The sequence below is a fragment of the Ovis aries genome, chromosome X, assembly GCF_016772045.2.
Source record: "Ovis aries strain OAR_USU_Benz2616 breed Rambouillet chromosome X, ARS-UI_Ramb_v3.0, whole genome shotgun sequence".
Classification (NCBI taxonomy): domain Eukaryota; kingdom Metazoa; phylum Chordata; class Mammalia; order Artiodactyla; family Bovidae; genus Ovis; species Ovis aries.
The window spans coordinates 19,886,212-19,900,230 of NC_056080.1; the positions used below are offsets into that span (position 1 = coordinate 19,886,212).

The 14,019-nt window shown below is 36.6% G+C and overlaps 1 protein-coding gene across 8 annotated transcripts in view; it reads left to right on the forward strand.

The window, feature by feature from the left end:
- Positions 1-14,019, forward strand: part of CNKSR2 (connector enhancer of kinase suppressor of Ras 2) — a 286,492-nt gene that overhangs the window by 185,252 nt on the left and 87,221 nt on the right. For 4 of the 8 annotated variants that reach the window (XM_027963027.2, XM_027963029.2, XM_027963031.3 and 1 more), the window contains 2 exons: positions 5,799-5,888; positions 7,480-7,694. In XM_027963027.2, coding sequence (XP_027818828.1) covers positions 5,799-5,888; positions 7,480-7,694 — 305 coding nt within the window. The remainder of the gene's footprint in view (positions 1-5,798; positions 5,889-7,479; positions 7,695-14,019) is intronic. The other 4 variants (XM_027963028.2, XM_027963030.2, XM_060407734.1 and 1 more) reach the window with 1 other exon arrangement.

Consider the following 14,019-nt stretch of genomic DNA (forward strand, 5'->3'; position numbering starts at 1 on the left):
CCCAATTCTTTGGCAACTGTAATAGAGAAAATTACTTCTCAGATGCTGTATATCATCCTGAAACGTAATGATTTTAGCATGTTGGGGCCAGAGTTTTAAAAATGTAGGGGAGGGATACGGCTGAAAAAGGCAGCAATTCAGTAGTATTTCAGCATGCACCATTGGTAGTTTAATATGGAGATGTTTCTAGATAAGAAATCAGGAGGCAGGATTTCTAGTTCTGCTTGATTAGCACACAGCTCTGTCAGGCTCAATTTGTTAGAATAGTGAAAGTGGTTGGTCAGAAAGGGAGGGAAAGTGAGGGGGAGGGGGGATGGAAAGCTGACAGGAAGAAAGGGAAAGGAAACTTTGAAAATAGAAACTAACCATATAGCTTGGACCATTTTTAACTCCAATGTATGAGGAAGGTCCCCTATTTACTTTCTTAACAGGTCATCAGTTAACAAATATTGAGCTGTTAACTATGTTTAAGTCATTGTGGTAAATGATAGAGATACCATGGTGAACAACAGAGAAATTTCTGTTCCCTTGTGAAATTTACATTCTAGAATGGTGACAGAATTCAAGCAACTAATTTAATAAATACTTACTTGACTATAAGTGACACATTATGAAAAAAATTATGAAAGAAAAACAAATACAGAGAAACCCAACCTAGAACAAGTTCAACGAGAATATCCCTGAGGAAATGTCATTTTTGCTGAGCTCTAAAGTATGCATTTGAGTTTAATAAGGGAAAAGGAGACAAAAACCAGAGAAAGATAGTATCCTGGGCGCCAAGTGAAGAACGTATTTCAAGAAAAGAATAATCCTCTGTGTCAAATGTTGCAGATAGATAAGAAAAGTCAAGGGTTCTGAGAATTGTCTTTTGGATTTAGCAACATGGAAGCATTAGTAACCTTGACAATAGTAGTTTTAGGGGAGTTGAGGGGCAAGATCTTAACTGGAGAAGATTCAAAAGAAAAGAGGAAATTCTGCATATAAGTGAGATCATACAGCATTTGTCTTTTGTGCCTGGCTAATTTCATGTAGCATATGTCCTTCAGCTTCATCCACGCCATCACAGACAGCAAGATTTCCTTTTTATGGCAGAGTAATATTCCTCTGTGTGTGTGTATGTGTGTGTGTGTGCGTGTGTGCGTGCGCACGTGCTCATGCACCACGTTTTCTGCATTCATCTTTGGATTGTTTACATATCTTAGCTATTGTGAACAATGTTACAATGAATGTGAACTCTTGGAGATACTAATTTCATTTCCTTTCAATATATATCCAGAAGTAGGGTTGCTGGATCCTACAGAAGTTCTCTTTTTAATTGTTTGAAGAACCGCTGTGATGTTTTCCATTATATACACTTGAATTTTGCTAAGAGAGTAGATTAGATCTTAAGTGTTCTCACCACATAGTCGACACAGTCATACATGCACACACAGATGGTAACTGTATGAGGTGAAGGGTATTGTAACCTGCTTGTGGTAATCATTTCACAATGTATGTGTGTGTATACATACAATCACATTACACACCTCAAAAAGTCATTCTGTACAGCCTTAATGTGTAAATTTTATTTTTTAATATAAATTTATTTATTTTAATTGGAGGTTAATTACTTTACAATATTGCATTGGTTTTGCCATATATCAACATGAATCTGCTAATACTTCAATAAAGCTAGGGGGAGAAAGAGGAGAGAAATTGGAGACTGAAAATCAAAATGAGACTTCTAGGAGTTTTTCTTAGGGGACCAGAGAAAGGGGTTGTGGGGTGGCTGTTAGCGAAGAGAGTTTTGTTTATTTTTTAAGACTGCAGACATTACAGCTTGTTTGTACGCTAATGGGAATCACGGATAGAAAGGGGAAATTGATGCTACAAGAGAATGTAAGGTAGAATTACTCAAGAGATGCCCTTGAGTAAGAAAAAAAAGGAGTAGGATCCAGTGAACAGCCCAGTAATCTCCCTAATGTCTAGCATCCTTTCATTCAAGCGTTCAAAAGAAATTTAGTGAATACCCACTCTGGGTCAGAATCCTTGCCAGGAACTTTCATAACAAAGATATATAAGACCCAGTTCCTGCCAAAAAGTAGAAAAAACTATAAACAGAAAGATAGAATACAGTGTAATTAAGGATCATGTATACCAAGGAACTAAGGGAGCCCAGTAGAGCAAGCAGTTAACTCTGCCACAGAGCACCGTAGCATGTGTAATAGCACTGAAAATACTTTATTGGCTAAGGAAAAAGTCAGTTTATTTTCAGACAGTTTTGAACACTGCTATTAAAGCATAGCAGTTTCATATTGAAACAGTATTTGATCATTGTAAGGCATTCCATTGTTGTCAATATTCTTTTGTTTGTTTGTTTGTTTGTTTTTTTAGTAGATCACCAGGTTATTATAAAGGATATAACATGGGAACAGCTGGATGGTATAGATGCATAGTGCAAGACATGTGGCAAGAGCTAGGAGCTTCTGTGCCCTCCCTAGGGTGCCACTCTCCTGAACTCTCCTTCTGTTCATTGCCTGGGAACTCTTCAAACCCTGTCCTTTTGATTTGTATGGAGGTTTTGTCGTATAGGCACAGTTGACTAAATAATTGATCGTTGGTAATTAAACTCACTCCCCAGCCCCCTGCAGTCTCTAGAGGCTGGGAGTAGGACTGGAAATTAAATTTTTTAAATTAATTTTTAAATTTAATTTAGTAGATCTTTATTTTATTTTTTAATCATTTTTTAAATCGAAGTGTAATTTACAATGTTTTGTCAGGTTTTGGTGTACATCAAAGTGATTCATCTATATATATATTACAGATTATTACAAGATATTGAATTATAGTTCCCAGTGCTAAATATTCTTTCAATTATATTTCGTGTTCTGTTTGTGTTTAGTTGCAGCTAGATATAGTTCATCTTTTTAAAAAAGCTACTTGCCATTAATTTCAGAATAAAAATCAAACAAAATCCAAAAGTATCTATCTTTGACCTTTTCTACATTTATTAGGCTACAGTAAGAAATACAGTGTACAATTGGCACCTCTATAGAGATCCTGGTTAGAATGCTCCAGATGTGCAACAGATATGAAAAGCCAAGTAACAGAATAATTTAACTATGAGACAGTAGCAGAGAGATATTGCAAGGCTTATGATCACGTGTCACCTACATCAGCTCACCCAGATTCTCTCTGTAAAATTGCAGAGATCTATCCCATGAAAATTTGGAAGCTGAAGTGATCATTTATGAAGTCGTTTGCACACCTTGTAAGGAAGTCACTAAGTAAATACTTCATTTGTGGGTCATTAATAATTTTGTCATGTCTAGTTCATCCTCAAATTTCAAAGAGCTTAGTAAAATATACTGAATAAACTGTATTGGCAAAATGCCATTAAGTTGTCACATTTTTCCCTTAACAACATAATGAGAAACAAGTATCTTAATGGATTTTTTAATGAAATATGTGGAATGTCTGTAACAATTTGATTGTGAAATTAATCTAGCCAAGGGGGAGAGTGACAAGACCATACTGTGGCCAAGAGATGTTGAAAGGTGGGAAGATTGGTAGATTAAAGGAGAAATTGTTAGAGTGCTGTGGAGGATGTGCTAAAAACACAGGTTTTAGTTGAAAAGTGGGATACTGGGAAGAATTACTGCCTTTTCAGGTGATCAAGATTAAGCATATGACCACTAGAATGGGTGGAGAGAATCTCAAAAAACTGAGAGGCCAGAATATGAGTGGGTGAATACTGAAGTTACCAAAAGTTATTGCAGAAGTACTATTTGAATGCCTAGGTTTGAACCCTGGTACTACACACTTACCAACTGTGTGTCCTTGGGTAAATTGCATACTCTATCCCAGGCCCTTCCTCTGGTAAAATGAGTGTAATGGTTTATTTCTTATAATTTTGAGAATTAGGTGTTGTCCTAGATGTCCTTTTGATACTTGTGAGTGATTTTTCTTTTGGCTATTTTGTGCTTCACACATTTTGAATTGATCAGAAATTAATTGATCATCCTCACCGAAAAGCTATCCTTAAAGTCTATGTCATAAGTTCTGCTTGCTAAAATAAAATGCTGTTTAGCAAGAACACAGACCCAGAGGAAAATGGGACAGACCAAAGCAGTGATTACTTGAATCTGGAAACTAGAGTTCATAATAGCAAAAGAGATGCTTAAGGGCAGACCCAGCTTTAGGCCGTAGAAAAGAATCTAGCCATGTTGCTGAAGCATGGTAGTATCTAAAAAACATCTAGGTTGTTTCCATGTCCTGGCTATTATAAACAGTGCTGCGATGAACATTGGGGTACATGTGTGTCTTTCAATTCTGGTTTCCTTGGTGTGTATGCCCAGCAGTGGGATTGCTGGGTCATAAGGTAGTTCTATTTGCAATTTTTTAAGGAATCTCCACACTGTTCTCCATAGTGGCTGTACTAGTTTGCATTCCCACCAACAGTGTAGGAAGGTTCCCTTTTCATTATACAGAGTGAAGTAAGCCAGAAAGAAAAACACCAATACAGTATACTAACACATATATATGGAATTTAGGAAGATGGCAATGACGACCCTGTATGCAAGACAGGAAAAAAGACACAGCTGTGTATAACGGACTTTTGGACTCAGAGGGAGAGGGAGAGGGTGGGATGATTTGGGAGAATGGCATTCTAACATGTATACTATCATGTAAGAATTGAATCGCCAGTCTATGTCTGACGCAGGGTGCAGCATGCTTGGGGCTGGTGCATGGGGATGACCCAGATAGATGTTGTGGGGAGGGAGGTGGGGGGAAGGTTCATGTTTGGGAACACATGTAAGAATTAAAGATTTTAAAATTTTAAAAATAAAAAACTAAAAAAAAAAAAAAACCCATGGACAGAAAATAGAAGACCCTGATGCTGGGCAAGATTGAGAGCAGGAGTGAAGAGAGTGACAGAGGATGAGATGGTTGGATAGCATCATTAACTCAATAGACATGAGTTTAAGAAAACTCTGGGAGACAGAGAAGGACAGAAAAGCCTGGGATGCTGCAGTCCACGGGATCACAAAGAGTTGGACTTGACTTAGCGAATGAACAGCAACAATAGAGAAAATAGATATTTTGTTCACTAAATAGAAAAATAGACTGAAAACAAAATGATGTGGCCTGTTTGAAATTTAGGTATAATTAATGTAATTTGCTTGATAAAGTAGATGAAATTCAATGAAATGTTACCCTTAAATTTTTATTTCTTATGAAGTTGTAACATAACATTCTTTTGATTGATATTCAGAATATTATGAACCTAAAGATTCAATTGCTTACAATAGTGAAATAAACTTTTCTGTATAATTTTAAAAAAATAAAATAAAATAAAAAGCAGATAGAAATTAGAAAGCAGTGAAGATGGGAAGTTAATACTGTGTTCCAACCTTAAATACAAGGGGCTACTGTCTTGAAGATTGGCTATCAAAATAGAGATACTTGGGCATTGAGGAATAAGACAGATCCAGTTATAGAAAATGAAGTCACTAAAATAATGGTCCTCTTTGTAAAGGACCACATTCTTAAAGTCTGGGGCTCCTAAGAGAGCAAACCTAGGCCGTTCTGTATTACTTATAAAAAGTGCCTTAAGTTTGCATCATCACCTGGCCAATTGCCACAGGCAGTTTCACCTTCTGGCTCAAAACACACATATTTTTCATCTTCACAAATGCCAACCATAATGTTGCATATGAGTGAGTGTGTTTTGCAGACTGTAGCTAAAAGTCAGTTTAAGTTTGAGCAGACATGGGGAAGAAAAACAATGTGATGTGAATTTTGTTCTCTGTGTTTAGGCAAGCTACGACCTATATCTATGCCAGTGGAATATAATTGGGTGGGGGACTATGAAGATCCAAATAAGATGAAGAGAGATAGTAGAAGAGGTAAGTGTTCTAGAATTTCAGTGTAGGCTGGGTTGTTGAAACAAAAAGCAGATTTAAATGTTTTTTTACATAGGATGTTATGGCTTCAGTGAAAAACTATTCATTCTCTTATTGATTTTTATGATACACCCAAACCAATTCAGACCAACCTTTAACTGTCTCGATCTATTATTAAGCAAATATCTCCTCTGAATGCCTGCTAAGGGATTTAGGGTAGATAAGTACAGTGTTAAAAAAAGTAATATCTGTTATTTGAAATTTAATACTTGGAAAACAAGGTCAGAAGTGTGAAACTGCGTAAAATAATTAAGTTCAACGAATAGGAAGTGTTTGTGATCAGTCCCCATTGGTCCGCAATGCCAACCTCACTATTTTTGTATTAATATAACCTTAAAATGAGTTTTGAAGCACATGGGTAAAAGCTAGTAGAAACTGGGCCAGTGTCTCTAAAAGAAAACCATATAAAAATGGAAGAAAAAAAAAAACCTGCTTTGCTTTTTTCTCTCCTGTTTGCTGTTCAGGGTTATCTTCTTACTTGGGGGTGGGCTACACTTGAAGTATCTACCAAAAGTAAGTTTTTATGTTCACTTATCCTGCTATTGAGGTGAGCAGTAAAGAAGGCAACGGGAAATTTCACTACTAAATGGGATTGAACCAAGTGTGGATGGATATGGTGGGCCCGATGGGTCATGCTGCTAATTCCATTTTCTGAAATAAGATCCATGAAGTTATAGATGAAAAACAGAAACAAACAAAGCAAAAAAAAAAAAAAAAGAACTCTTCATAGAACATGACTTCATGAAGCTTCCTTTAAAACATGTTTAACCCATTTGCCTGTTATTTCTAGCCAGTGTGCAAAATTTATTTCATTAATGCACAGATCCACAGACCACACAGAAATAAGCAAGCATGAATATCTGCTTCATTAGTCTTCTTAACACTTGTTTTATGGAATGAGCATTTCTGAAAATGTTGGTAAATATAGGAGCATTGAGATTACTTTACATCTATGTATTCACTCCATTTTCCAAACTTCAGTTTCTAACCTCTTCTGTTTTATAGAATTAATCAAGAAAGAAACACTTATATGCCTTTTCTGAGTCGCCCTTTTGGGACTTGATATGATAGTAACATCTTGGGGAATAAAGGCTTTATGAAATAGAGTTCTGGCTATCAATTTAAGCATAAATTTTTTGAACTAAGTTTCCTCACTATTGGTCCATAATGTGGGGTTTAACTTCTCCAAGGATGCTCCCTAGGATGTTTGTTGTCAGATTTTAGCAGAATCTCCTTGCGAGAACTTGTTAAAAATTTTATGAGCCACACACCTGAAACTTATGATTCAGGTTCTGCAGGTAATTCTGATATGGTTGGTTCAGAGCTAAAACTTGGAGAAATACTCTATAGGCTATCAACTTCCTGTTGTCCTGTGACCCCAAATAATTAAGATTCTCCATATTTTCACTACAAAGGTGTTTCATAAAGGAAATCAAGTTACATTTCTGAAATGAAATCTAATAGTACACTTAAAGGATGGTAAGTTTGGAATATTTGCATATCTACATTGGTGTATTTATCTTTTTTTATTTAGAAAACTCTCTACTCCGATATATGAGCAATGAAAAAATTGCTCAAGAAGAATACATGTTTCAGAGAAACAGCAAAAAAGACACAGGGAAGAAGTCTAAAAAGAAGGGTGATAAGAGTAGTAGCCCGACTCACTATTCGTTGCTACCTAGTTTGCAAATGGATGCACTGAGACAAGACATCATGGGCACACCTGTGCCAGAAGCCACACTGTACCATGTAAGTACACTCTGAAAGACTCTGTGATGACAGTTTTATTGGCAGACTGGCAATTGACTCTTTTTGGTAAATTCCAGATTATTTATTTTTATCCTCTTGTCAGATTTTCACAAAAAAATCCTAAATTTAGATTTTATACCCTGAAAAAACATTTTTAAAAAATTGATGACTTATTGATTTGTCCCTCAGTTCATATGTTCAGTGAGTGTATATGTTGTAGCAGCTTATTTTTTTAAAGATATAACTTCATAACTTCCTATGCACAGAACTGATGGAGAATAATAATTAGCTGATCAATTATTATTGTGATAATATACAGTAAATGAATAGCTGTAAAGTTCATCTTTAAAGATAGGATTTTTAATATATTTATGATTTTCTTTAAAAATGAACATCTGTTGTACAGTAGACTTGGACCATGATTCTTGAAGTAAAGATGAAAAGATATAGATAGCACCCCATTATATGGAAAGAAAGACACACGGAGAGTTCTAATACAATTTGTAGTAAGTCAGTATAAGAGTGTAGGAGAAGAAGGACCTTTGCCCGCTTGGGAAGTGAGAAGAGGCATCAGAATGAGGAGCATATGGGTAGAAAGTGAAAGACGAGTAGCGTTATTTTTGTGGTGAGGCATATCGAGGTGCGCTACCAATGTGTGTGTATGGTATGTTCCAGCGATTTTATGTGGCTCAGAGTTACTGGTTCACTAAAAATTGAGGGAAAGCATGTGAGAAAGGGCAGTAGATGGGCCCCTAGAGAGCTAAGTGGGGAATTGTATGATAAAATACTTAGGCTTTTTGCTGCAGTAATAAAGAGCTACTGAAGAATTTCATCCTGGGGACTTGCATGATGAGATTGGCCTATAGGATCTCTCTAGTGCTAAGAGCATCCATCAAGAGATGCAAGGCCAAAGGCAGGGCCATTAAGCCCAGGCCAGATGGATGGTGAGAAACTAGGACAATGGTAGCGTGGAGGCTGATAATCTTACTGACCCAGACTTTCAAATCACAAAATCGACCCATTTTATGACATTTTGGTTAGAAGGAAGTTTATTGTGCTTCTTGTTAGAAGACCGTGAAAAACATGGCTACAGGTTTTTAAGTAATTTGAGCAACAGTGCTTCATGTTCACAGCATCAAAAAAATTTGATGTCACTACTGTGGAAGATAGACCATCTAGATGGACAAGATGTGAAAAATTTAACAACTTACATTTGAGTTTCTTTACTGAGTACATCTTTTAAATATCTTATTACTTATAATTCTCTCCTAAAACTGAAGTGTAGGAAAATATTTTCATTTATTTGGGTTGATGCAGGAGTGCAGTTCTCTATGGCAGTTGTTCTCTATTGTCTCTTGTCCCCAGCATCTTCCTCTCTGCAAGAACAGTGCCCTTATCAAAACCTGCTTCTCTGAATAACTGAGTAATCAGGTTATTATTTTTTCCACAGACATTTGAAACTTGTCTGAAATCAATACTCAGAACTGTGTGATGGGAGACACTTTTGTTCTTACTAGTCAGAAATGCTCTCTTAACACTAAGCTCCTTCTAGAATCTGGCATTCCAGTCAGAAGTAATAGCCTGAACAAAGATCGAAACATAAGAGACAGCTGGCCTATTCGAGAGGGGAGTTGGTAGTGAGAGATCAGGCTAGAGAGGGAAGAAGAGGCCACTTCACCCAGAGCTTGTAAACTATTAAAGGGTTTGGATTTATCCTAAGAGGAACAGTAAGCAATTGAAGGCTCATTCAAACACTCAGCCTGTGCCATCCTGTCGTGCACATTGGGACAGGAATATACTGTGTGAGGAAGGAAAAATAGCTGAGTCTTGTGGATTTTGACTAATTAAATTATGGAACATAGTAAAAGGTAAAACTGGTGTATTGTGAGCATCGTCTAGGAGTATAAATTGTTAGCACCTTTCTGAAAGGCATTGTTTAGGTGGCACAGTGGTAAAGAATCTACCTGTCAATGCAGGAGATACAAGAGAGGCAGATTCGATCCCTGGGTCAGGAAGATCCCGCAGAGGAGGAAATGGCAACCCACTCCAGTCTTCTTGCCTGGGGACCCATGGACAGAGGAGCCTGGTAGGCTACGGTCCTTAGGGTCACAAAGAGTTGGACACGACTGAGTGGTTGAGCATGAGCACATGAAGAACCTGGTCTAGTAACTTCACTTCTAGAAATTTATTCCAAGAAAGAGAGAAGAGCCTACTTTTGTCCCCTATTTTTATTCTATATCCTGTTTGTAACATGATATTTCCCAGATAGATATTTATCCCAACTAATTTTTGACAGAGAGACAGTACAGGGTAAAGAATATTGTTAATCATGGAGGAAATCCTCCCGTGTAACACTGACCCACTAATTTCAGAGTGAAAGGCTGAACAGTTTCTAACTCTGGTCTCTTGTTTTTAAAAAAGCTAAATAATTGTTAATCCCAAAGAGTATGTTAAATGCCTATGACCAGTGTTCAGAAAGAAAGAACATTTATTGATGAGTTGTTTATTAGACTTAAGTTCTTTTGAGGACCTTAGTTGATTAATTTAGGACTTTTGCAGTTATCAAGGGAGTTTCCACATTTATGTATTTTTAAGCCTTACTACAACTGTATTTGCAAATGACAACTCAAAATGGTTAAGTGATTAACCCAAAGCCATGTTGCAAAAAAAGTGCAAGAGTAAGGACTAGAACCCAGACCACTAGGGGTCTTTCCACACTCTGCCTTGGTCCTCCGTGCATGGTAGGGATTGCATACACATAGGAATTTGAGCTTTAATAAGTGATGAGTGAGTTTTGGAAAAGTTTTACTTAAAAAGAAATGTGTGTGCTCATATGCTGATTTAAGTAGCATTTTTAGTAACTGGATTGATTTCTACCCAGGTTTCTCTTTTGCTCTTTATTACTATTTTTTATTAAGTTCAAAAAAACATACAGAGCTGCTGCTGTTATAAAATTCGAGCAGTTATTCAGCGTTATCTATTACCAAGACTACAGGGTATTATAATTAAAATGCCTGGACTTGGGAGGCAAAATAACATATACATAAATGATTGCTTTTTACATTTCACAGAAATTGGTGTTTTTTAGTCTGTATATATGTACTTATATAAAATAAAAGGGCGTTTCCTTATGTTAATTTTCTTAAACACAAGATCAGTATCAATATATAATTCACTTACCTTCATAATGAACCATTATCTTCATTCTTACCAATTATTCCTTTGGATGATACAGCTCTTTTTAATGAAATAGAACTTAAGTGGAAGAGGACTATAAAGATAGAATATGGAGTTTCGTAGGCTGCTGTCTCTGCTATAATACTAGTTCCATGTGGTCTGAGTTGAAATTTAGAGAAAAGTTTAGTTTAATTTTGTAGCAGGATCATATCAGCAATAAACACCCTTAAAAAATTTACTAAAGCTGTGTGTGTTGAGGGGGGAGTGTAGGGTGTAGGGTGTTCCTTTTTAAGCTCCTAGATTATAATCCTCATTACTGTATTCTGGAAATTAGCCTAATAAAAATACACAAAGCCAGGCAAATACAATTTGACTTCAGTGTGACTCATTCCTCTTAGCAATTATAGCAGAAATGTTTATATAATAATAAAGACTAGAAGTTTATGGTATTGTAAAATACATAATTTTTATTAATTCCATATTTGTTATTCTCATTTATGTATTTTTCTTAAACTTATCTGAAAGGAAATCATTCTGTTTGCCTTAACTACCCTAATCATCCACCAGTCTTTGCCACCTCTTTCATTTTTGGCATATTCTTCATCCATGGGGTCTCAAAGAGTCGGACACAACTAAGCAACTAACACTTTCTCTTTCCCCCTACTGAGAATGCTTCTACTCGGTCTTTACCTCTGGCTGGCTCCTATCTAAAGCTGAGATTGCAGAGGGATTTTTATCTGATCCCTATCCCCTAAATTAAATCAGTTTCTCCTATTATAGTCTCTTAGCACCCTATATAATTTCTTGGAAAACTTTACGATTCACAATTATGTATTCATTTGCATGATTATCAGCTTAGTGTCTGTCTTCACTATACATGGTAGGGAGAGCATGTCCAAGTCCATGGCAGGAAAGGATAGTTTCTCCATTTTGTTCAGCACTATATTTTAGTACCTAATCTAGGTCTACTACCTTATAAGTGCTCAATAAAACTGTGATGAGTAAATGAATGAACAAGTGAGTGAATGTGACTGGAACTTTAATGCCTTTCTCAGTATCTCTCAATTGATGTCCTCAGTCTGCAAAAACAGCCACCTCCATGTCCTTGGCTAGTCCCATCCAGCACAAGCAGGCCTTCAGTTGGGGTGTATTCATAGTGGGAATCACCAAGAACTTATTACCATAGGTTCAGTGTCCCATGTGCCTGGGGAGAGATGTAGGACTCTGAATGTCTTCTGTCATGTTTGTCTAGTCCACATGACTAATTTCTACTTTGTTTTATCAGTTACCATTTTACTACAAAGACTGGGACTCTGCCCTTACCGACACCTCCTCCAAGAAGGATTTGGCTGGTTTACCAGTACAGACAACAGACCATGTGGAGCCTAACTCTTAACATCCATCCACTTATAAGAGTATTGGAAGCACCTAGAAATTTCTACTTACCACATTGGGCTCCCTGTCAAAGCAGGTCCCAGTTTGCACCTTTTATGGAACTGATTTACAGCACTGCCCTGCTCCATAAGTGCCACCAGGGCAACCCAATTAGCTCCCCCTCAGCCTAGCCTTGCCTCTTCCACTCCAACTAGTTCTTGCTCTCTTCCTATCCCTGACCTCTCATTATAGAGGTCACAGTATGGCTGTCTGCTAAGCATGTGATGGTATTTTTCAAAAGAGTATGACATTAGTTTGCCTACTCACTGATCCTCTGCCTGAAAATGTGGGAGTTGTTAGCTGTGAAAACCCTCTTCTGACATGATAGCCCATGAAGGAAGGGCAGACAGCAGTATCTGGTGTATGTGTGTGTGTACGTGTGTGTGTGAAATCCAGATGCAGTGGTAAAGGCTTTAGATAAAGAATGATTAGATTCAGAGCTTTTTTAAATCCTTAATATTATATACATATGACATCTTACTCTCACATTAAAGCTGCTGAAGTAAATCTATAAACAAAGTGATAGTTTGTTTTAAATCTACACACTGAGATGCCAAAAAAGTAAAATCTGATAATGGATCTCGACAACCTGCAAGTGTACTTTCATAAACTGAATAATGTGATTTTAGGTGACTTAAAACAGACTTTGAGTAGGCGTTAAAAAATCTGGATGATTCGTTTCCTAACAGTCCAACATTTGTGTGGCTTGTCTTAGCTATTTAGGCTATAACTGCAAACATTCAGTTACTGTTTTACTTATGATAAGTCCTTTTAGCTATTTCCATCAAACTGTGACAGGATTTTTGGTTGAGCTTCTGGGAGAAGGTGGTGGAAAGCTGTTAAAAGACATCTTTTTTTTTTTATTTAACAATTAAATAAACATTGTGAAACAGACACTATTCTAAGTAATTTGTAATATTTAACTCAATACTCATAAAAAGACTTAGGAGGAAGGTGCTAGTATTATCCTCATTTTATAGATTAGGAAGCTGGGACACATTGGATTAATAAGTAAAGTGGTAGAGCTGGGATTTGAACGTTGGTAGAATGGGCAGGACTACCACCAGCAGTAAATGTGTTCAGTTCTATGCTGTTATTTCATGTAAGTGGAAGATTTCTTGATTTAATATTTACTTCCATTACCACCTTACCCCACTTGCTTATGTTTAGACTTTTTTCTGTAGACACACACTAATGAGAAAGTAAGGGGAAAATATTTTTCTTTGAAATGTTTAAATCTCAAAGGCTTTTATTTGTTTATTTAAAAATTAAATATGTAGAAGTATTTATCCTTGTCCCAACTGTTTCAAATTGCCCCTCTAAGTGAAAGTGAAGTTGCTCAGTTGTTTCCGACTCTTTGCGACCTGTGGACTGTAGCCCACCAGGCTCCTCCATCCATGGGATTCTCCAGGCAAGAATACTGGAGTGGGTTGCCATTTCCTTCTCCAAAGCAATGTAATTTAACAGAGACTCAACAGCAATTCTAGTGTGCCAAACTATCTTTACGGCACAATAAATATTGTGGAATATATATAAGTAATAATAAGAATACTGTCACTGCTGTTACTAATAATAGCTAACATTTACCTGTTGCTTACTAAGTTCCTATGCTAAGTACTTATATACTCATTGAACTTATATCTCATTGAATCCTCAAATTGACCTTCTGAGGTTGCTACTCAGAAGTTCTTCAATTCTTTAGTTTTGAAAAACT